Source organism: Aspergillus japonicus (genome assembly GCF_003184785.1).
Source record: "Aspergillus japonicus CBS 114.51 unplaced genomic scaffold BO86scaffold_26, whole genome shotgun sequence".
NCBI lineage: Eukaryota > Fungi > Ascomycota > Eurotiomycetes > Eurotiales > Aspergillaceae > Aspergillus > Aspergillus japonicus.
This window is the reverse complement of record NW_020291663.1, coordinates 86,135-108,207: the sequence shown is the minus strand read 5'-3', so window position 1 is coordinate 108,207 and position 22,073 is coordinate 86,135. Positions and strand designations below refer to the sequence as shown.

General features: G+C 50.8%; 8 protein-coding genes across 8 annotated transcripts; 4 read left to right on the top strand and 4 right to left on the bottom strand.

The window, feature by feature from the left end:
- Window positions 1-1,753: 1,753 nt before the first annotated feature.
- Window positions 1,754-3,114, top strand: BO86DRAFT_339348 (aldo/keto reductase). Its single transcript, XM_025669014.1, has 4 exons — window positions 1,754-1,951; window positions 2,018-2,279; window positions 2,362-2,689; window positions 2,785-3,114. Exons 1-4 carry the CDS (start codon window positions 1,812-1,814, stop codon window positions 2,982-2,984), a joined length of 930 nt encoding a protein of 309 aa, XP_025527358.1. The 5' UTR covers window positions 1,754-1,811; the 3' UTR covers window positions 2,985-3,114.
- Window positions 3,115-3,458: 344 nt separating this feature from the next.
- BO86DRAFT_389455 (phosphatase PAP2 family protein) lies at window positions 3,459-5,073 on the top strand. The gene is made up of 3 exons (XM_025672137.1): window positions 3,459-3,849; window positions 3,944-4,473; window positions 4,545-5,073. The coding sequence occupies exons 1-3, from the start codon at window positions 3,713-3,715 to the stop codon at window positions 5,039-5,041; spliced, it is 1,164 nt and encodes a 387-aa protein (XP_025527357.1). The 5' UTR covers window positions 3,459-3,712; the 3' UTR covers window positions 5,042-5,073.
- Window positions 5,074-5,273: 200 nt separating this feature from the next.
- BO86DRAFT_362761 (vacuolar protein sorting family 37 protein) lies at window positions 5,274-6,216 on the bottom strand (the record flags this gene model as incomplete). Its single annotated transcript, XM_025669933.1, has 2 exons — window positions 5,831-6,216; window positions 5,274-5,760 (listed from the first exon to the last, which is right to left on the bottom strand). The coding sequence occupies exons 1-2, from the start codon at window positions 6,100-6,102 to the stop codon at window positions 5,274-5,276; spliced, it is 759 nt and encodes a 252-aa protein (XP_025527356.1). The 5' UTR covers window positions 6,103-6,216.
- Window positions 6,217-6,401: 185 nt separating this feature from the next.
- BO86DRAFT_389453 (ankyrin repeat protein) lies at window positions 6,402-7,607 on the bottom strand. Its single transcript, XM_025672136.1, has one exon. The coding sequence runs from the start codon at window positions 7,461-7,463 to the stop codon at window positions 6,801-6,803; it is 663 nt and encodes a 220-aa protein (XP_025527355.1). The 5' UTR covers window positions 7,464-7,607; the 3' UTR covers window positions 6,402-6,800.
- Window positions 7,608-9,338: 1,731 nt separating this feature from the next.
- On the bottom strand, window positions 9,339-10,045 carry BO86DRAFT_389452 (uncharacterized protein). The gene has a single exon (XM_025672135.1). It carries the CDS (start codon window positions 9,694-9,696, stop codon window positions 9,415-9,417), a length of 282 nt encoding a protein of 93 aa, XP_025527354.1. The 5' UTR covers window positions 9,697-10,045; the 3' UTR covers window positions 9,339-9,414.
- Window positions 10,046-10,124: 79 nt separating this feature from the next.
- On the top strand, window positions 10,125-11,199 carry BO86DRAFT_97782 (uncharacterized protein). Its single transcript, XM_025677843.1, has 2 exons — window positions 10,125-10,341; window positions 10,410-11,199. Exon 2 carries the CDS (start codon window positions 10,458-10,460, stop codon window positions 10,971-10,973), a length of 516 nt encoding a protein of 171 aa, XP_025527353.1. The 5' UTR covers window positions 10,125-10,341; window positions 10,410-10,457; the 3' UTR covers window positions 10,974-11,199.
- An 858-nt stretch (window positions 11,200-12,057) lies between these two features.
- Window positions 12,058-15,250, top strand: BO86DRAFT_389449 (tRNA ligase). Its single transcript, XM_025672134.1, has one exon. It carries the CDS (start codon window positions 12,500-12,502, stop codon window positions 14,993-14,995), a length of 2,496 nt encoding a protein of 831 aa, XP_025527352.1. The 5' UTR covers window positions 12,058-12,499; the 3' UTR covers window positions 14,996-15,250.
- A 1,384-nt stretch (window positions 15,251-16,634) lies between these two features.
- Window positions 16,635-18,093, bottom strand: BO86DRAFT_313876 (putative Golgi traffic protein SFT2; the record flags this gene model as incomplete). Its single annotated transcript, XM_025668025.1, has 4 exons — window positions 16,635-16,787; window positions 17,141-17,291; window positions 17,516-17,636; window positions 17,865-18,093. The coding sequence occupies 4 exons, from the start codon at window positions 18,091-18,093 to the stop codon at window positions 16,635-16,637; spliced, it is 654 nt and encodes a 217-aa protein (XP_025527351.1).
- Between the last annotated feature and the right edge of the window lie 3,980 nt (window positions 18,094-22,073).

Here is a 22,073-nt window from a genome sequence, read left to right as displayed (position 1 = left end):
GAGATATTAGCAGCCATTACAGCAAATTATCTCGTACACAATCCAGTGGAAGGCGTAGTGATCAGTTCTCCAAGGTGAATCTTTGTTGTTTCGACATTGTAGTTCAGTAAGAACACAGCGAATTTTAAGAATCATCATGCAAGGGCAAGGTGTTGTTGAGGGTCAATACTCACAAATTCTCAGTCGAGAGTAACTACAAGTATATTGGTGTTCCTATATTCTTTGACAACAGAATCAGCGACACATTCATGACAACCCATGAGTGAGTTCAAAAGATAATGATGTCAACTGAAGTCAGGCTATTTGACAGGTTAGCGAAGGCCCACAAACCCACGAAATTTTCGAATACCAACCTCATTAAATCAGAATTTTGTGTTTAATGTTCATTTCCATGTACAGAGTACACAGATCAAACAGTGTGAATAAGTGTTCATCATGTAAAGTTGACTTGGGCAATGCTTGCACTTGAGACAGAAAGCGAATGGAAATTACCTGTCGGTTCCTGTTAGTACGACTCGAAGCCAAAAACAGTTCCAACAACTGAAGATGTTCGATGAAAGCTCAGGTGACGAAGATCTCAACAAGTTGTACACTTTCCTGACACCCGCAAGGTTTGTACGCCTCGCTTTTGATGGGCGCAGTTCCATGTACACGTTATGTCCGCCCGTTCGTTCAAGATTTCTTCATCGGCACCGGATAGGCAGAGGAGCTGAATGAGTGGTATTTACCTATCAAATAGCATGTTAGTGAGGAGTCACAAATGACAAGCTAATTGAGAAGACAGCAAAATGAAGTGAAGTTGGTCAGACAAGGCTGAAACTTGAGTTAAAACACGAATTCCACATGGTGATTAAGTTTGAGGAATGCCTTAAAGCGTGTCATAGGGTCATCATCCAACAGGGGGGAGATACTGAAAACTAAGCAAAAGTCTTCGCATACCTTTTACAATTGTGGCATTGGGAGTCGAGAATGTCAAGTCATCATTAAACACGATATTCTCACAAGGTCGCGGTGTTGAGCGACTCTTGGGCTGGTTGTGGTTGCATGATCATGATGGAAGAAAAAAAATTGTTGTGGGTTGCGTCAAAAATTTATAGAAAGCATGAGGTACGGGAAGTGAGAGTCGCCACTTATGCTGTTTGATTGCGGGACAAACAGCTAGTGCTTCGGCAGTCTAGCCGATTTCGCTAAGCTCCATACAGCTCCAGCTTCAACAGCTTTTGGCCTCGCTTGATCATGGGCTGTCCTTTACATTGCGTTAAAAGTTGGAATCGGAATCGGAAAACCAAGCGTGATGCTCAATATTGACTGAATTCATAATCACGTTGTCCTCTCATGATGAGCTCTGGAACACCACTCTTTATTCCATAGGTTTCTTCTCGCAATCCACCTGGAGGATGATTCTATGTGGGTCTATCCTTCGAACCCTTCTATGAGGGACTGATAATGCCAAGATGAAGGGATGGTCTCAGCAAAGGCTGAATGAGCGACATCATCAATCCAGGCCGGGTCTAAGACACTTCTTAAATAATGTCCCTGGTCTTCCGTAAGTACGCGGACCCGTCGCTGGGTCCAATGGTGTGGAACCTGCGGCCAGTGGCCTGTCCGACGTCATGGATATCCACACCACGAGGCGAGACAAGCACCTTGTGTGATTAGCATGCTGCGTCAAATTGACGTCGGCCTCTATCTCCGCTGGTATAAGAACCGTTTGTTAGCCTTGCTAGAATCGGACCGGACAGACCACTTTATTTGCACTGAGAACCTCAATTGATACCTTACACATTCACTCACGACTTAATACATACACAATGGCCACCACGTTCAAGCTCAACACCGGGGCAGAGATCCCTGCTGTCGGGTTCGGTACCTGGCAGGATGCCGACGCTCAGGAGAATGCCGTTCTCGAAGCCATCAAGGCCGGCTACCGTCACATCGATACCGCCCGAGTGTACGTTCCTCAAGACCATACCTCACCTATTTTCGGCGATACCCACGCTGATTACCTTTGAAATAGATACGGCACCGAGAAGGCCGTCGGCCAAGCCATCAAGAAGAGCGGCGTCCCCCGCGAAGAGCTCTTCGTCACCACTAAGCTCTGGAACAACAAGCATCACCCCGACGATGTGCCCCAGGCGCTTCAAGACTCGCTCAACGACCTGCAGCTCGACTACATTGACCTCTTCTTGATCCATTGGCCCGTTGCGTGGAAGCGAGGCGATGAGCTGTTCCCCAAGGAGAACGACAAGCCCGTTGTGGAAGACATTGACTACGTCGACGTAAGACTATGCAGCCCCCCTCCTCGCCAAGGCACTTGAACGGACATCTCAGATACTGACCCACCATTCCTTGGACTTGTAGACATACAAAGCTATGGAGAAGCTTCTATCCACCGGCAAGGTCAAGGCGATCGGAGTCTCCAACTTCTCCAAGGCCGAGATGGAGCGCCTGCTCAAGGAAACCTCCGTCGTGCCCGCCGCCCACCAGCTCGAAAGTCACCCCTGGCTGCAGCAGCCCGACTTCGCCGAATGGCACAAGTCCAAGGGCATCCACATCACCCACTACTCGCCCTTCGGTAACCAGAACGAGCTCTACTCCAAGGAGGGTACCATCGGCAAGTTGATTGAGGACCCCGTCTTGGTGGACATTGGCAAGAAGTACAACAAGAGTGGCGCTCAGGTCGCACTGGGTAGGTTCAATTCTCTCACACCCCCCTCCCTTAATGATTCCCCAAGTAAGAGAAAGAAACCCCCCACTAACTTCTTTTGATTTTCTTGAACATAGCCTGGGGTATCACACAGGGTCACTCCGTCCTCCCCAAGTCCAAGACCCCATCCCGAATCCAGGCGAACCTGGAGGGTGACTTCAAGCTGAGCGACGAAGACATGCAGAAGATCAGAGGCATCGACCGCAAGCTCCGCTTCAACGACAGCAGCGCCGACTTCGGGAAAGATTTCTTCACCGACTTGGATGGCAAGAAATAAATTTTCTTCCCCTTTGCCTTTCCCCCCCTCCGAAATTCCACGAGCGTTCAATTGAACGCATGTGACAACATCACGCCCTGACCCAAAACAAAGATGGGCGCATGCTACGTAATCTAATGTTATGGATATGAGTCAATGAAATGATATGTCAAAAATTGAATTCAAGAGTGTATGCCTCCTCAATTGATTGAACAGGAAATAAGTTATAACACGAGGTGACGGAGATTGTCTTTGTTTCCCATCCCTGACGTCGATCATGCCCCTCTTTTCTCTTGAGATCTGCATGATGGAGTTACAGTGCAGATCATGAGATGAGCGAAGGGCGTGCACACGCACGGCTACTCGGCTGGAAGGTCGTACCGTACCTTAATTGGCATTGCCTGCGTGCCTTGGGAGGTGCAGTGGTGGTCTGGGTCACCTGGCCAATAACTTAGGTCGGGTCCAGGCCCTGCCCGTAGTTCCAACAACCTACAGGTTCGTTGCTGCAGTTCCACAGGTGAGCTCCAACACACCCTCGCATACGAGGTCAAAAAGAAATTGGGAGGTCAGAAGAATCTGCCAGCTCGCTCTCTTGCTCAGACTTTCTTTTTCTTTGAGGATTAAACTCGAGACTTTCCTGACCAGTAAATAACGACCTCAAGCTTGCTACTTTGTACTGTATTGTACACTATACTTCAAGGTTCCCTATCCCGTCAACTTTGGTGAATGACATCATCACCCATCCGGCCATGGCGCGCAACTCCAACCAGAACGAACAACAACCATCTACAGCGGCGATGGGAGCAGGCGGCGGCCTCGGGGTAGCGCATGTGCGCTTTTCCAAGAGACTGGTCGTCTCGTATGTCCTTGACTGGATACTTATCATGTGCGTTTTTGCGAATTAGACCCCCAAGAAAGCTCGTATAGATCCTGTTACGTTGGTGTGTGTGTACAGTACTCATGGTGTTCTATCCCTGCAGTGGTATCGCACTTATAGGCTTTGGATTCGGTCGCGTCTCTCCCAATCAGAGGCCATTTTCCCTCACGGATCCAAGCATCTCCTTCCCCCACAGAGACCATGATACCGTATCGGTCAGTGTGGTGGCGGTGGTCGCCTTGATTGTCCCGGCCGTAATCATCGTCCTCGGGGCGCTGGTGCTCATCCCCTTGGGCCCGGCGATGACAAACCATGAGACGACGATAGTGGCGCGCGCAAACTTGTGGCGGTACAAGTTATGGGAGTGGAATGCTGGATGGCTGGGTCTGGGTATAGCGCTCGCGGGAGCCTATATGGCGACCGAGGGGCTGAAGGATCTGTTTGGGAAACCCCGACCGGATATGCTCGCGCGATGCGATCCGGATCTCTCAAGGATCAACACCTTCGCTGTCAGCGGCCTGGGATCCAGGCTCGATGGAGCCCCGACACTGGTCACGTGGGAGATCTGTCGAAATCAAGCGCGAGAGTTGGCTGTTGATGGCTTTTCGAGTTTCCCCAGTGGGCATTCTTCTTGTAAGTGATCCGTTCCCAGGGAAACCCAAGGAAAGCGCGAGGAAGCGACAACGCTGATGCCTAATTAACAGTCGCATTTGGCGGATTGACGTATCTCACTCTATGGCTCTGTGCCAAACTGTCCATCGGATTTCCCTATCTCGCCCATTCACCGCTTAGCCAGGAATTACAGAGACAGGAGCGTAGCACCATTCGAAAGCAGGGAGCAGCCCCGCCGGTTTACCTGCTCATAATCATATTCGTGCCCATAGCGGTGGCGTTCTTCATAGCTGCTTCGCGGTGGTTCGACTATCGCCACCATGGATTCGATATCATCTTTGGATCAGTCATGGGAATCGTCTTCGCGTGGATCGGTTTTCGACTTTACCAGCTTCCCGTGATGCGCGGTGCAGGCTGGTCTTGGGGGGCGAGGGACAGTAGCCATGCTTTCTTCCGAAGCGTGGGACTGCCGAGCCATGTCGGCGCGGATAACTGGGCAACCGCGAAATATGCACCACCGCCAGTGAGAGCAGAGCCCAGGAATCAGGATGTTGACCTCGAGAGTGGCCGTAAAGCAGCAAGGGAATAGATTCCCTACATCTTGACCAGATAGCAGTGGGTATTAGGCCAGTGGAAAAATGTGACAGTGCAGGAGTCATTTGGAAGATTGCTGTAGGCCGTGGGGTTGTCTTCTCGTCGCCCTCATGCTTTTTTCCCGTACGCTTAGCGATGTCTAGGAAACGCAATTCCGTCCCGGGGCCATTAGGGGCACAATAATAACCCAGCGTAGTGAAACCCTCGAATTGAGCGGGCTGCTTCCATCACCTCCATCCTCCTACCCGTCCCTCATCCCACCTAGCTTTCGCCTCCCTTCTCGCGGCCAACTTGGCCGACTCCGCCCTGACCCGTCGAACCCAGTCCGCGACCTCCTTCTCCGACGCCCGGCCATGGTGTTCCCCCTCGAGGAAACTTTCCTCCACCGCTCGACAAACAGCCTCCTGCTCCGATATCGAAGCCGCCAGCCTCTGGTACAGCGCCTTGGGCGACCACGGGGCCAGGGCAGCATCCATCTCGGATTGCTTCTTCCGCCAGGAAACCTCGAGCGACTGATGGGTCAGGAGAAGGGTCTCCGTCGAGGACCGTAGCTCCGACATCTGCGACTGAAGCTCGAGAAGACGGTTTGCCAGGTCTTTGTTATATTTCAGGAGGGATTCCAGATGCTGCTGATGCGCCGTGTAGGATGGATGCTGGCTCGACAGCGCGGAGATGAGGTTCGGGTCTTTGAGAACGGTTTGCAAATCCACAGTGCTGCGGAGAAGATCATAGTCAGAGGGAGGTTCTTGAGACAGCGTAAGATTGGTATTGAGTAAGATTATACCTCTTGTCCTTGACACTACTCGGTAGCCAACCTTCTTCGACAGGAGGTGGTTGGGGCAGCACATTCTGGGAGCTCGGAGGAACCCCTGGTGAGGAATATCTGTTCCCTGAATACATGTCCATTCTTTCCTGTTGATTATAGGCTCTGTGTAGCTGCTGCGGGGTGCCGGGCAAAGGTGAGTTGAGTTGGGGTGTGCCTCTTCGACTGGCCTCGTGGCTGCTGGGCTTCGGAGGCGGGGGAGGAGGCGTGTCGGAACCAAGTGCCGGGTTCATGGTGACAAGGGGCTTTCAACGTAAAGCGGAACTGGATAGGAAGAAAACAGTACTTTGGCCGGAGAGCCAGGGTTGAACGAGGGATGCACCTGAACAAGCAAAGGCAGGTAATTGGATGGTTGGAGTAACAGGAGGTACGAGTCCGCGTGCGGGCGATGCGGGGAAAAAGGCACCAGATCACGTGAGATGACATATCTCCAGTCTAAGTCATATGCCACTGGAGATTCAACCATCGTGGCGATTTAGGAAAGAGCCCTTGTTGATCACTTGCCGATGGGGAAGAGAGTCTTTACAAAGAGTGCATGTAGAGAGTTTGCATTAATTTTGCTAGTTGAGACACAGCATTTTTCAATGTGCATGTAGTATATAGTCTTCGTAGCTGCCAGAACTCAACAAGATATGGTTGCCCGATATAAGCGCATCTCATCAAAGCCCGAGCGGAACCTTGTGGTTGACGCAAATTGGCTGTCCCTTTCAAGACTTGGAGTAGATATACGTCCAAGTTGAAATGCTCGAGATAGCGCTGCGCTGTTACCCTTTGGAGCGGCGAGAATGGTTGAGACTCAATGGTAGTTCGAGATCGCTAGATGCCTCGCAGGCTGGCCAAAACAGACCAACGCGCCCATGACGACTCAGATGAGAGAAGCGGAAGTTGTTTGGCAAGCCAAAATGGTCCTTGAAGTGAAGCCCGCAGCTTCTCAATCCGTTCTCCGACGCACACCCCGCTCGTCAGTCTCGATACTAGAGCCTCGGATTGCATCCATAACCAGCTCCCGCAACTGGGCCTGCGTGGCTTCACTGTGGAAGTCTTCCCGCGCGGCCAGCTCATCAATCCGACGTTTGAACTCGGGGTCCACCTGCTCGATTCCCGCGTTGGCCTCTTGCTCCGACACCGTGCCCAGGTTCAGCTGCAGGTTCGCAGGCAGAGGAGGAGGTTGATTCAAGGCGGCATCCGCCGAAGAATCTGCAGGGGCGGGGGCTGGGACACCTGCGACTTGCCGCAGATAAGCTGCAACTTCAGGGAACGAGTCATCGTTCTCAATAGTCTCATACGCAGCCAAGCCCTCATCGTTCCTCTTGTTGTAGTCGACACCGAGTTCCTCAACCAGGCACTTTGCGATCTCGACGCTCTCCGTCACGAACAGACACGTCTCGCCATCTTCGTCAAGAAGATTGACGTCCACGTTGAACTCTTTCACCAGGGCGCGCAGAAGATCGATGTGACCGTAGGAGGCGGCAGCATGAAGTAGTGAGTAGCCGTGCTCATCTTGACCGGACGCGATGGATGGATTCGAGCGCAAAAGCGTTAGAAGAGCGGAGGGGTTTTCAGCCGCCAGAATGTAGGGGTTGGGTTGACTCATCGTGGCGGCTAGACAATTATCGTTTGAGTCAGTGAGGTCAGATTTGGTTATTTCAGTGAGAATAAACAAACCTTGAGTCACTAGGTGAATAGATTGAGGTAGGGAAAGTTGTAACTGGGGGTGGGGAGATTTTGAATCAGTTAGACTAACGCAAGAGGAGGGGTCGGTCGGAGGTGGCGGCGAGCGGGAAAAAAAGAGCATACTCAAAATCCGGACAGTTAATGTCTTCAGTAACCCTACACAGGCTCGGATACCAAGTCCTGCTTACATCCCAGTGTCGGGGTTTGCCTCAGTGTTGCAGCATTCAGGTTCGGAAAAAGAATACTGGATTGCCCTAGGCACCTGGGAATTGAGGAAATGGCCGTGTGGATTGTATCGCTCACTCTTATAACAAGTCATAGCTTCAAGTAAGTATTCGGATATAATTATCTCTTATGTCAATCATAATCATTGAGTACATCGGGCGATTATAAGTGCTCGGTCTGACGTCCTGGTCGCAACATAACGCCCAGACTTCCTTGTAAGAAGAACATAGAGAGCTATATTGATAATAGCTGATAATATTCAGAAAGTTGTGACCGGAAGAATCAGTCTACCTGACGACAACCCCAAGGCAATCAATATGATGATGGTCCAACTCTATATAGACAAAGCTACACAGACACAATACCAACCTTTAAAGACCCTTTCAAAACAAAATCATACTCTGCTGGACATAAAGGTGTATATAGTTGTTGATAAACACAATATTGCTTCTCTCGCAGAGTGTGCGAAAGATAAATTCAAAGCTTGGAATCATAGGCTCGCGTTGTGGAAGAGCTTTGGCAAGGCAAGAAATATTCTACTATTCAAATATATTCATATTCTGATTAAGGATCAAGTAGCGTGCGACATTAGTCGGATACTTAGAGACTGTTGAATACCATTCATCGTCACGGCGGTAAAGCTTGGGAGGTTTTCTGCAGCTTTCGTTCGAAAAATCATGAAGAGAAAGGATAATGTGTTTTTCTCACTGCGCAATACAAATTTAATGAACAAGCTCAAGATAAAAAAATTCATGAGTAAAGGTCGACAGCCACAAAGCTGTCGTTAATCGGCTTGCAAAAGAAACCACAGCCGACGCGGGCTACAACTCAGATAGGAGTACTAGATTCTGACTCCTCTGAGTAACCGTTATAAATGAACTATACAAAGCTCGGATGATACACTACACCCAATGCCCAGATAGCCCTAACATCATCACCAAGATATTGTGGCTGAAAATCGAAAACGTAACCTTTGGTCTGTCTAACTCAGTCACAACCTGAGCTGGCATTTAGCAAATCATTCTGAATACCGTTGTTGAAAAGAGAGGCATCAATTACAGTGCTGCAGCACGAGTTGAACTGGAGGTCTGAGAAATGTCAGTCTAGAACTTTGATGGCATGCAGGACCTTGGAGAATATTCTTTGTTTGCAGAATCTTACTCGTGTAGCAGACTGCGATTTATTATACCTATATCGGTCGAATATATTTCGCTTACATACCAATCTTGGCTTAGTCTGGCCTCATATCAGGATTGCTGAAACAATCAAAGAGTATAAGTGATGACACCGATGTCCGAAAACCGTGTTTTCTGGAAATTCCTGTGGTTGTTAGAGTGATGAATCGTGCTGCACGCTTCAAGTGATCTTTGAATAGCTACATAGATAGCTATCAGAGCGGATTAGGAAACTCTGTGCACGAAAAGAAATATAAGCCTAGTGCAGAGACCAACTATTGTTCTCGGCCGCTAGCATGCCAAGGTACCACAGTCCTAGCAAGACTGAAAGCCTCCCAACACCTCCACTTGACCATGGAATGGATGTAGCGACGGCTAAACGACTATTGTCATCCAGTCTATTCATTGCGACAAGCTCGTCGTCCGAGAGGAGAAACCCGCGCCGGGTGTTGTGCTGTTCCATATAGAAATTCACTTGAGCCAAAACCTGCCTATATTCTCGCTGATCCGGCAGGTCTTGTGAGAAACCATTGAAGATCTCCACTTCCAGGAGACCTTCCAGTCCCCAGGCGCTCGATTGGCGCCTGTGGTGAGACTTGCACCAACGACAATAAACGCTGCGTCCGGCCGGAACTGATTGATGATCCGTGCAGATCCTCCCCCGTCAATTGTTATGACAGAAAGCTGCCGTATTTGGAGCTTCGGCGCGAGTTGGTCAAATCCAGCTCGAAGGCCGCGTCTCAACCGGCTCATAACGAGATCCGAGAAACGAAGATGAAATGTGTGTTCATCTCTCAGTGGGGTAGGGGGTGAGGTAACTGGGCCAGGACGAATCCGTGTGGAATTCAATAGTTCTCCGTATCATTGAATGATAACTGGGTAGCCGAATTCCGGCCACGGGGCGATTTGAGTAATGTCGTCTGCATCATGCTTGGGATTTGTGGTGTTGGGTCCAGGACTGGTCCCTTGTTTTGGTATGATTGGGAGAGCAATGGAGAGATAGTGCAGAAGTGATTTGAGTATTCATTTTCAGTTAGTCTAATGCCATGGAAACGCAAAGCCGTCGAAGTACTCCGTAAGGGTGGGTCATACCATGGTTGAGGTTCCGGAATGCGGGGTGCTTGAAGTGTTTAAATCAGCATTATCACATGTGTCTAGAAGTTTTATGTAACTTAGAAGAGGCGCGTTCTTGGTGCCAGCTATCCTGCCCGAAACCGAACTCAGTTTACCCACAAACCCTGATCCCATGTGGCACATATAACAGCCATGGGACCGCAGGGCGATTGCTTGCTTGATCTGGATCCCCACGATATTGTCATTCAGCGCGAGATCAGCCGATCGGAAGCTTCGACTGTACTCGAAGTACGAGTTTGCGGGAAGACAGGCTTTATGAAGCTGGTCAGTCAAGGTTCTTTGCCATTCTAGGACAACACTGACACATCAGTTCCATGATAATGGTGATCCAGGGTATAGCAGAAGAGGTCGAGACCTGAATCGGTTCCGTTGCGAGCCGAATGCGTATCGTTATCTTCTCAAATTCGGCGTGTGTGACAGTTGGTTTTGTTCCGTTCTTTCACGGCTTCATTGATCGCATCGATCCGTCCGATTTCAACCAACAGCTGAATTACTTCAAGAAGGATGAATTTCTACCGAGGGCGATTATACTCGAGTACTTACCGGCAGCCGAAAGGCTCAATTGCGTGAATTATTCTGATGATCTGTTTCGCTATGCGGTTGATGGGATCAAACAGATTCACAAAGCACTCATCCCTCACCACGACATCTATCCAAAGAATTTGCTTGTTGTGTCCGGCAGTAGAATCGTATGGATTGATTTTGATGTTGCCATGACATTTCAAGATATGGACATTCTTGAGAAAGCATACTGTGAGTATGAAGTCGAGCTTGTCGAGAGTTTCTGGAAGCTAATGGTTCGTGTTTATCTCCTTGCAATAAGACCAGATACTAACTGCCACAATATCCAGAAAATTTACAGGGCCTACCCCCAAACACGCGTTTTTATTGAGTGAGGCCCCCCGAAAAATGGTTTAGCACGGTAAAATATCACATGCATACATGAATTTGATAAAGTGCAATTCATGGCTGTCTTTCCACTGTTAAACCCATATGTCGAAAATGGCCTTCAGCACTCTCCTTGCGAAAACTCCGTGAAGGCATCGTGGAAGAAGAAGAACATGAAATCCTCCCCTTGAAACTCGTTCTGGACGTTGGCCAAGCTTTCTTTATAAAACACTTCAGTCCGGCAAAGAACTCTTCGATAGGAATGAAGTCCGGTGAATATGGCGGCAGGTAGAAGGGCCTGAACCCAGCATCGGCGCACAACTGCTTGACTTGGTCGGAACGACGGAATGACGCATTGTCCATACTACGTATTGATTTCGAGTCTGGTCATCTCCCACAATGCTGCATTGGTAAAGGATTCGAATAACATAGCATCAATTAAGACACCGTCTTGCGTAGATGCCTGTAGTATCTGGCAGCGTACCCCCCAACGGAACTAGGATACTTGAACTGGTGTCGCCCCCGGAGGAGACCAACCGCTCCGTCGAGATCCCACACGCCTATCACACCCGATTCGTCAACGAAAATCACATGGTAGGAACGGAACTGAGACAGTTTTATGCTGGTAAAAATCCCGTAATTCAGGATTCTGGTCCTTCGCTTTTGCTGGGCTTTTTCCCTCGTCCAATCGGCACTGGCAAGGGCACGTTTGATACTGGATGCGAAGGCAGCACACCAAATTCATCCCATAGGTCCACGGCCATCTCATCAAAGTATAGGGTGGGTCTTTCGGTTAGGTGATAAGGGAGAGTATCGAGCATCACATGAGTTATGCTCCCCGGCTGGCCGACATGGACTGGGGGGAGGGAGGATCTTGCGTTGTCGAACAATCTTTTCTTTCTATTTGTGATGTTCTCAGCACTTTCTTGCTGCGTGTCATGTGAAATACCATGTTACGCTGCCAGGAATCAAGGTTCTTAGCCATTTTGACGTTGGTACTGAACAGCTTTTCATTCGTCTTGATGAAGGATGATCAGGAACTCTTGATTTCCGCTGAAATTAACTGAATGCCTTGCTTGAAGGTGATAACATCAAAAGGAGAACAGGTGGTGAGGGAAAGGAAGAACTATCCATCCCACCATAGACTCCAGGATCGCCTTGACAAAAGCGGCGGCAACCGAATCGGGTAAGCGGATGGATGGTGCAGTAAAAAAAGGTACTGTACACCGGTGGAGTAGCTCTGCCCCGCATACGAACAAAGCCGATAAGCAACTCCAATTTCCGACAAGGCTGACCCTCGTCACTGTCTGCTTGTGATGATTCGCTGAGCACTGCACCTCCGATAAAATCCCTCTGTTTGATGAGGCCAGCGAGATTAATTTCAAGAGCAATTGCTTCCTGGCCCAGGCGACACAAGTCAGCTGCCCCTCCCTTCCTTCGAAGCCGTCGGCCTGAGCTCCTTCACGCGCGCCTTCAGCACCCCTGGTGCCTTACACCCGCGGCCCAAGTTACCACGAAGCACCGATTTACGACCATGCCCTACGAGAACATCACACCGGTCCGGCAGGACGAGCAGGAAGTAGCTCAGCTTGTGGAGAGCCTGGAAGAGGCGAGAAAGAGAGGCAAAGCTGAGAGCAAGAGGACCTTCACCTGCAAGAAGTCGACGTTCGATGTGGACAAGACCGACGGCATCAGAGTGAACTCTTGGAAGTTCATGGACTGGGATTACCGACGTCACGATCTTCCCACCTACGCTCGAGGTCTTTTCACCACCCAAAGGAAGGACGGGACACATGAAATCGCGGTCCGGGGATATGATAAATTCTTCAACATCGAGGAGGTCAACGCGACAAAGTGGAGGAACATTGAAATGAACACACGAGGGCCGTACGAGCTTAGCGTGAAAGAGAATGGGTGCATTATCTTCATCTCTGGGCTCGAAGACGGAACTCTTCTGGTCTGCAGCAAGCACTCGACGGGGGTTCGAAATGATGCGGAAGTGAGCCACGCCCAGGCCGGTGAACGGTGGGTTGAGAGGCATGTGAAATCCGTCGGAAAATCTGTCAAGGACTTGGCGCGAGAATTGCGCAGACTCAATGTGACGGCAGTAGGCGAGCTCTGTGACGACACCTTCGAAGAGCATGTCCTTGCATACGACGAGACGGTCTCAGGAATCTACTTACACGGTCTCAACTTCAACGTTCCGAAGTTCGCTACGTGCTCCAGCGCAGAAGTCCACGCCTTCGCCGACTCGTGGGGCTTCAAAAAGGCTAACTTCGTTGTGTACGAGGACCTCGACCAGGTGAAGAAGTTCCTGGAGGAGTGTGCAGAGACCGGAACATGGGATGGTCGCGAGACCGAAGGGTTTGTGATTCGCTGCCAGATGGGTGAAGGTGGCCGTCCTCCCTACCATGATTGGTTTTTCAAGTACAAGTTCGAAGAACCTTACTTGATGTACAGACAGTGGCGCGAGTGCACCAAAGCGATCATTGCCGGCAAATATCCCAATATCAAGAAGCACAAGAAGATCACGGAACTGTATCTGCAGTATGCTCGCAGACAGCTTGCACAGAACCCGCACTTAGGAGAGCAGTATAACAAGAATCACGGGATCATTGCTATGCGAGAAGGCTTTCTTCAGGAGCACGGGCTGAACGGTTCGGAAATCATCCAAATGGAAGCCGAAGACTCAAAGGAGGAAGTCGTAAGAGATGTTGTCTTGGTCCCTGTAGCTTCCTTGGGGTGCGGAAAGACCACCGTGGGTCTTGCCCTGGTCAAATTGTTCAACTGGGGCCAAGTGCAGAACGACAATATCCCCAAGCAGAAGAACAAACCAAAGAAGTTCGCCATGGATATAAACAAACTGCTTGCCATCCATCCCGTGGTGGTTGCGGACCGGAACAATCACCAGAAGCGCGAACGCGAGCAGCTCATACAGGATGTTTCCGCCGGGGTTCCTAGGGCTCGATTCGTGGCTCTTCACTACGTCCACGACCCCAAGCAGGAGTTGCTTCCTGGTATTCGGGAGGTTACGAGACAGCGGGTACTAACTCGTGGCGACAACCACCAGACGATCCGCGCAGGCACCAAGAACACAGAAGAGATTATCGGGATCATGGAAGGATTCCTTACTCGCTTCGAGGGCGTCAATACAGACCGTATCCCAGATTCCGACTTCGACGAGGTTATTGATCTGGATGTCGCAGCTTCTTCGCGGGAGAACCTCGAGACAGTCGTGAAAGCCCTACACTCGTCCTACCCTAAACTGGTGAAGGAGGTTCCCACCGCACAGCAGCTCGACGACGCCATCAACTGGGCGATGAACGACTATCAGGTAGAGCTCGACCTCAGCCAGGGTTATAGCTCAGCCAAACAGGTCCAGAAACAAAAGAACAAGAGTAACAACAAAACAAGCACCAGTACCCCCGATAACACGGTCGCTCCGACTGCCGAGGATCTGGCCAAGAAGCTCGAGTACTTCTGCATCAGCCTGCCGGCAGCCGAGATCACGAACGTCCTGCAGTCGCTATTCCCGCCTTCCACCGACCCCGAGCGAGCCCGCATCTACCATCAGCTCGCGAGATCGCGCCGCATCCAGCCTGCCTTCCACGTCACGTTGATCCATCGTGCCTCGAAGAGAGACAGCCCCGACATCTGGGATGGGTACACCCGCCACTACGTCGAGAAGATGAAGAGCAAGCCCGAATCCGATCCCTCCATCACCCCCATCCTCGCTCCGGCCCGCGTGCGTCTTGAGCGTCTCATCTGGGACAACCGCCTCATGGCCTTCGTCGCGCGCATCCTGCCCCCGGAAGACGGGAGCCAGGGCGACTGGCCGTGCGCCAACGAGACCCCCCACATCACTGTCGGCACTGTCTCCCAGGAGGTCAAGCCGGTGGAGAGCAACGACCTGCTCAAGCGGTGGCATGAAGATGGCTCTGGCGGCGAGACCGGCATTTGGGAAGCGGAGATTCCAGGCGTCAAGGTCGTTCATGGCTCGGTAGGGATGGTGATGAGCCGGGGGAAGTAGGGGAATTCAAAGGCGTGGCATTGCTGGTCGACATGGGCTAGTACATCGAGGCCTGAAGAGATACATGGAGATTCTCGACTTGCCATTCCAGTCCAAAGAGGGGAAGAGAAACGCCCGGGATGGTAGCGCGCCGATGAAAGCGAAAATGCTAGTAGATGTATTGCAGTGATTAGAGCGCAGATCTAGATGTCTCGGCTTATCTATCCTAAGCATACCATGTCCTGAGCATACCCCATAGTATCAGCTATCCAGAAGACCATGAGATGCTGTAATGCATTGCATTAATCCCAAAGAAAATTGAGCAGACCAAACCTCAAAGGAACGGTACCTCACTCTCCACAGCATGTATCCTGAGCATCTCTATCTCTTAGGCGTAACTCTATCTGCTCTGAGGTACCTCTACCGAAAGTCCAGGCCACACAAGTATAGACTGTACACAGACCATGTACTGTACATATACCTCCCCATCCTCTTGATTGACCCAAAAAGAAAACCGAACAATCCACCTGGAAATCTTTCCCGAGCTTTTAAGTACACCTCAAGACCAAACCACACCTTCTCCCCTTGCCCCTACCAGCCCATCAGCGCAGACGAGCAACTTTCTTTTTCCTCTCCTCTCACCTCTCCAAGCTACTAAGTAATTACCTTCCCTTCCCAGGAAAACCCAGACCCCACGCCCACGCCCTCGCCAACCCAATCCCCAAAGCCAGATATCGCGCCCCCCCCCAGAAACATGCACATATCACCTAGCCCGATCTCGCGTAACATGAATATTCATCCAGAAATCTCCTTCTTATTCTAGACTTTAAACACAAAGTCGCCGCCAACCTAGCGAGACAAGGTTTCTGGTGAAGAGGACAGGGCAGGCAGGACTGGACAGGACAAGGCAGGGTAGAACAGCGACTCACACATGGTTGGAGGCGTCGCGGCAGCCACGAAAACCAAAGGAAAGAAAAGAAAGATAGGAAGATGGTTGGACAAACGAGGCGCCGGGGATTTTTAGGAGGAGGGAAAGGGAAACACATACACACGCGTACAGGTACAGTACACGCACACGTACACGCACCGCATACATGCATGCAATATCCTTGTATGACTTGTGCGGTTGAGACTGTTACTTGATTTAGAATTTGAGGTTTCAGATTTCCCTCCCTCCCTGTGGGGTATGGGGTGGAAGACCTTGTTGGGTCTGGATAGGGATAGAGGAGAAGGAAGAGAGGATGGGAGGGTAGAGCAGCCGGGGGAGGGACAAGGGTCGTACTATCTGCTGAGAAATCATGCAGGATGGAGAAGAAGGGAACTGGAGAAGATGCGGTAAGAGAAGATGGATTGACAGATAAGAAAGAGATCCAGAGAACGAGCTGGGTTCGAAGTTCACTGTTGTGTCATCTAACAGGTTGGATTGATTGGTCATACGAGACATTGTAGTTCGGTTGAAAGTAGGTAAGGTAGGAGGTTAGAAGTCGTGATATTGAAACACCAGGAACCAAGCAGCAAACTCCACCTTTTGTCGAGCAACCATGCTCCCATCATGCTCATGTTCGTGCCAAGATGCGGTATTATACAATAAGGTGTTTATAGCAGACCACAAAAAGAGAAACGTCGCGTCGTTACTCTATACAGAAAGAGGCAAAGGTCATCAGCTGGTCATCCATGCCGTGACACGCTGCGCGCCAAATCGTCCCATGAATTGCAAACCAGTGCTACCCATTGGGAAGTAGCTGACAAGATACCAAAGCAGAGCGGCGAGCTGGAAGATCGACGAGATCAGGGTCAACAAGGTGGAATGAAGCTGTGGGACAGTGAAAGCATGTTAGCCGTTATTCTCATCCCAATCTGGAGTCTTTGCACCTGCACGTGCAGGTGCACGTGCATTCCCAAAGAGAAAGCAGCGCTGCTGGAGGTGTGCAGTAGAATATCACTTTGAACGCCCCGGCAATTCAACGCATCATGATGTCATGAATCCTTGTTGGAAGAGACCTCGAGCATCATGCACTGTGAACCCCAGGCGACATGCAAGATCCCCCAGCAGTAGCTACTGAGATCGCTGAGCAGCTGGCGCTGATAGCGCAGGCATACTCGACACGGGAGCAACAGGGATGAATCTTGGCACCACAGTCGAAGCTTAGAGGTATGGAAACTTACCCCAATAGCAAAGTAGAGGGTCATGGCGATCGAACCGAAATAGGCGGCCGTGAATGGCAGTCGTGATCCCGAGACCAAATGTCTGGCATAGACCATAGGTCCCATGAGGACCGCCCATGATAGTAAGAATAGCAAAGAACCGACGGACCATCTAATTTCCAAGCAGAAACCGGTTGGGTTAGCCACAGTTTCTCATTCGCACCGGCCTTTGGCGCATGAAGTATTGAGTTGCAAGAGAGTGTAGCACGGAAGCTGGAATGTGGCTTGGTCGTGCATGCTCTCCACCAAGGGCAGGAAGAGCACACCACCACCTCAAATTCTCCAGATGTGTCGCGGTTCCAGAAGATCATTCGGGATTAGGGACAAGCAACTTACAAGATAGCAAATTTGCGGGGTTTGAGCGACAGGACTGGAAAGAGGAAAAAGCAAATAAGGAAGCAGACGGCAGCACCCAGGTTGCACGCAATGAAAATGAGCATCCGGTCCCATCGGCTTACTAGAACGGGATGCATGATTAGCCCTGGCCGAAACTCAAATGACGGGGATATAACAGAATGGAACATCCAAATAGAAGACATTAGTATCGCCCGTTACTAGAGCCTGGGTGAAACTCCGATGCGATGCAGGAACTGAGTCTCTGTCACCTGGACCAGCCAGTGCGGGAAATCAAGGAAACGGGCAGTAAGTCGGAATAATCGGATCATGCGCTAGGAGGACTACTCACAAGCAAAGAAACTATCTTCTTCTTCCCGTCGCGTCGGGGCTGGCAGAGGAGCTCCTGGAGCTTCATGAGTGGGCAGCTGCAGATAGCCCTCCCCTTGCCCAAATGGATTCCAAGATTGCAACCGTGATAGGAAAGGAGCATTTGACGAGTTGGTACGCGCCGGTAGATCTGGATCTCTCCGAGACCATCCCAATGAGTTCACGGAATCCCGGAAGGAAGTCGTGGCCATGGTCACGATTTGCTTCGCCACTAAGCTGTGAATTGGCCTAGGTGGAAGGGAAGGTGGGCTGCGACAACGGAAAGGAAGAGGCAAGCTCGAATGCCGATACTGCTACTATTGCGGGAGCGTAAAAGACGGGGCAGACCACTGGGAGCGCAATATTGCAATGTCAAGGCGAGGAGACCTCTGCAGGGACTATGCAGGACGGAAACCAATATGCGCGTGCAGATGATCTGCGAATATCACTGGAGGAGGGGGGCAAGACACAGCAGCTGCACGCAAGAAAAACGAGTGCGGCAGTGATAGGATGAGACCTGAGCGGGCCAGATGACTGTCGCGCAACCGGACTAGCCTCCCGAGGAGCTTGGGCACGGGGCAAACCTAGTGTCCGCTACTCGGGTCAAAGTGGCTTAGTCGCACGTCGAGCAAAGTGAAGCTGATAAGCCTGTGACTCCTTCCAGATCGGTATGTATAGGGTACTGTGGAAGATTGAAGGGGAGGAAAGGGGGGCGAGCTATCTGTCTGAAGCAGCCGGCTCTATAGCTGAAAACCGTAGAAGCGTGGTTCTACAGCCCGACAGTCGAGTGGACTGAAACAGTACGATATCTCCGAGGAAGCTGATGTAACACTTGTATGGCCCAAGCCCTTTCCACCGATCCGGAATGGCGATTAACCTCCAATCTCAGCGCAAGGAATGTGAAGGTCGGGATGAAAGCTAGTATAGAAAAGTGGAGAGCTGCGCAGACCGGAGAATGACAGGGAAAGGGGGAGGTGGGAGGGGGGGAAAGGAGTTGCAAGATGATGAGGGCGATGACGATGCCAGGGGGGGGGGGAATAGATGGTGGTGAATGAAGGTAACGCTAGGGCCACCCTATTTCTGTTGAGACCAACAGAGATCGACTCTATAGAGGTCGCAAGATTAGCCAGTCGTCGGATGACTTAGGAGAGGTGTGAAAGAGGAGGTTGACCGACAAAAGAAGAGGGGGTGGGTGTGGGTGGGAGGGGGGAAGGAAAGGAAAGGAAAGGGGAGGGGAAGGGAGGGGAGAGAAGAGGAGGGGAGGGGATGGTAAGAGTGTGTGTGAGGGTGAGGAGGTAGTGATAGTAGTTAGTGGTAGTAGTTAGTAGTGGTAATGGTGTGCAGTGGTGGTGGTGATGGAGGTGTGTGTGGATGAGCAGCTGGCTAGTTGCTATTTTGGGGATAAGGTCATAACAGGGAAGACTTACTTCTTCAAGTTGTTGCTTTTGCTGCCGCTGCTGTTATTATTGTTGGTAAGGTATTGAGTTCGATCTGATACTGTCTGGGTTGTTCAAAACTTGAGGAAACTCGCCTGTTATCATCCACGATCGCAGTGAATGAAGTGTGGAATGGAGGCAGCAGTTCCCAGTTTGAGTGTTTGGACTTCAGGTAACGGGCTGCGGTGGTTAGCCCCGATAGCCCCGCCTGCCAATCAGAAAACCGCGCAGGGGGCAGTACTGTCAGGCGGTGACTCGACTCAACCCAAAATTCGCTGGTGGGATCCAGCTGAGCTCTAACTGGCCAATCACGGACTGAGACTTGACTATTGCCGCCCGGTTTGGATACATTCAATTGGTCACCCACTAAATCTCAAGCCCCCAAGCTCTGAGACTGGAGCAGCGGCGGGCGGCGGGCCACACCGCCCACTACATGGGGATGAGTTGATCCCCCGCGGCGCGCGGTGGCCGTCTGGCGCTGTTCCCGCTGACCTCTTGCGCTGCTTTCTACCAGGTACTGAGTACTCACTACGAGTATACTGTATTGAATACAGTAGTACTGCATTAATACCACCTACAGTAGTAGTACCAAACACGGCGGCCCCCAAGGAAAAGATTGTTAACGTCCTTCATACATTATAAAGGCTGGAACTGACTACGATGCGCATAACCACAGGGTCATCTACTTGTTGCGGTAAATGGTACTATACCCTATCGTCTACCTTACCTTGCATAAGTATCAGCCACCAGCCGAGTAGTAAGTTCCTCGATCCAAGGCAGAACTTGATCGGAGCCATTAGCCGCATTGCCAACTTCTGCTCAACTGTCGAATCGATCATACTCAAGGTCACAGACGATCAACGTAGTAGTCCAGTCGATCTCGGGTGGAGCTTCCGTTGATTGCAGCAGCCTACCAGCCATTGGGTCTGTGCCTATTTTACCGGAAAAGAGCCGATTGTCCATGTTGAAGTCAACTGTTGGGTTGCATAAGGCAGCTTCAGCAGGGCACCCCGTACACACACATAGATGGTAGCCTCCGCTTCCCAGTCGGAGAGCTAGAGCATTGTAGCTAACAGGGACAAGATACTTCAGTCGTACCCACCTATCACTGTTCGTTGATAGCAATCATCGAAATCATCAAGCCATGTGGCTACTCTGAGGTTGAAGACTCAAATCCAGCTTGTGAACTAGGGTGAGTTTGAGTTTGAGTTTGAGTCACAGAAGCTGCCTGCTATCCCAGCTTCGTTGCCACCATCTGCTAGGCAGATGCGACGATCCTCTTTCCCGGCTGTATCGCACATCATCGGCTATAACGATCACTCAACCCGAGTACAAAATAGCGCGCTGTCACCTGCAGGTTTCAGCCAGCGGCTAGTCATTAGTTGCCTGTATCAGTACTCGCCGTGACGACTAGTAAAGGACGCTTTTTGATCAACCAGGTTTCATGTTGGCCTGTGTGCTATGGTGCTGATTCTGAGATTGAGTGTATGTTGTGTAGCCAAACTCCTTGCAGTAACCGTGGATATCGGCCACGCACTCCGAACCTTGACGGGCCGGGGCGGGCGCGAATTGCGGGAGCCAATGCTCTTGACTCATTTTCTGCCCTCCCAAAAGACCGCTGTCGCAGACGCAATCGCATCTCAAGACGGACACCATCACTGCGCTCTGGTCCGGGTCATCATATCTCTCAAATCACAGTGAGATGCATGCACGATTGTTTTATCGTTCGTGGAGGGAGGGGTGATGTACCGTACAGACATCCATCCATACATCCATACATACATACATACCGCGTTCCACCCCATCATGAGGGAGAGAGCATAACAGCTGATACAGGAATTGACGTAATTCGCATCTGTCCGCTATACCTCTGATGAATTAGGCAGAACTGTGGCATACCAGCCGGTCTGGTCTGCGATAGCACTGCAAGGTGGGCCTCGATAAAGAGCTGAGATGCACCAAAGCTACTGGGCTGGCTGTTTGCGGCCAGGCAGGACCGTTGATTGATTTGATCTCCAAAGTTGATTGGCGACCCAGAAAATTGACAGCATTCCAATCTCGGATCGACTGTTGTCTGTTTTTAGCACTCGCTATGAATGCCCGGACAGTATACACAAGATCGATAGTTGGGAGCTCCTCCACATTCCTGAGGGAGTCACCCGTATTCCAAATTGTAACAGCATCCTAAAGGGCAAGGATCGCAGCAAAAATGAGCCATCTATTGTCTTAAATTCCGTTGTAAAGGCAAAGTCGGATGATTGAGAGGGTCTTGGGGGGTACATATGAATACCCGGGGTGGTGGTGGTGTTGCATAAAGAACGAGGAGAGGGTGGGGGGAAGGTGGGAAGGGGGGAAGGGGAAAATTAATTCCATCCATGAATGGCGCCAAATTAGTGTAAAGATCCATGCGTTAGACTTCATTAGAATGTCAAATGCCCAAGTGAGCAGGGAGTTGCAGAACTAAGGATCCCACCACACCCTATCAGATGGCATAGGCAGATGCACGCTTTCTCGGGAAGCTACAGGCTGCTGGCTGCACAGTGTCACGGACCGCCTCTCTGTGTCAGCCCCCGACGTGCTCGGACAGGCGATGGATGGAGGCAATGGGTTTCCAAGGAAGCAAGTCATCGCAGTTTTACTCGAATCCAACGCCTTCTGCAGAGCGGTCCGTGGCTCAGGTAGCCTATGACCGCGTATTGATAAACAGTAGGGCTACAATCGGTGATCACTATAGAAGGATGAGGCTCTGGTACCGA

Excerpts from the sequence above, each read along its gene's own strand:
- BO86DRAFT_339348 (XM_025669014.1), top strand. The coding sequence starts at position 1,812 with ATGGCCACCACGTTCAAGCTCAACACCGGGGCAGAGATCCCTGCTGTC. Across the intron at positions 1,952-2,017 it reads CACATCGATACCGCCCGAGT|ATACGGCACCGAGAAGGCCG; the intron begins GTACGTTCCTCA and ends CCTTTGAAATAG. Across the intron at positions 2,690-2,784 it reads TGGCGCTCAGGTCGCACTGG|CCTGGGGTATCACACAGGGT; the intron begins GTAGGTTCAATT and ends TCTTGAACATAG.
- BO86DRAFT_389455 (XM_025672137.1), top strand. The coding sequence starts at position 3,713 with ATGGCGCGCAACTCCAACCAGAACGAACAACAACCATCTACAGCGGCG. Across the intron at positions 3,850-3,943 it reads CTTGACTGGATACTTATCAT|TGGTATCGCACTTATAGGCT; the intron begins GTGCGTTTTTGC and ends CTATCCCTGCAG. Across the intron at positions 4,474-4,544 it reads CCCCAGTGGGCATTCTTCTT|TCGCATTTGGCGGATTGACG; the intron begins GTAAGTGATCCG and ends CCTAATTAACAG.
- BO86DRAFT_389453 (XM_025672136.1), bottom strand. The coding sequence starts at position 7,463 with ATGAGTCAACCCAACCCCTACATTCTGGCGGCTGAAAACCCCTCCGCT.
- BO86DRAFT_389452 (XM_025672135.1), bottom strand. The coding sequence starts at position 9,696 with ATGAGCCGGTTGAGACGCGGCCTTCGAGCTGGATTTGACCAACTCGCG.
- BO86DRAFT_97782 (XM_025677843.1), top strand. The coding sequence starts at position 10,458 with ATGCGTATCGTTATCTTCTCAAATTCGGCGTGTGTGACAGTTGGTTTT.
- BO86DRAFT_389449 (XM_025672134.1), top strand. The coding sequence starts at position 12,500 with ATGCCCTACGAGAACATCACACCGGTCCGGCAGGACGAGCAGGAAGTA.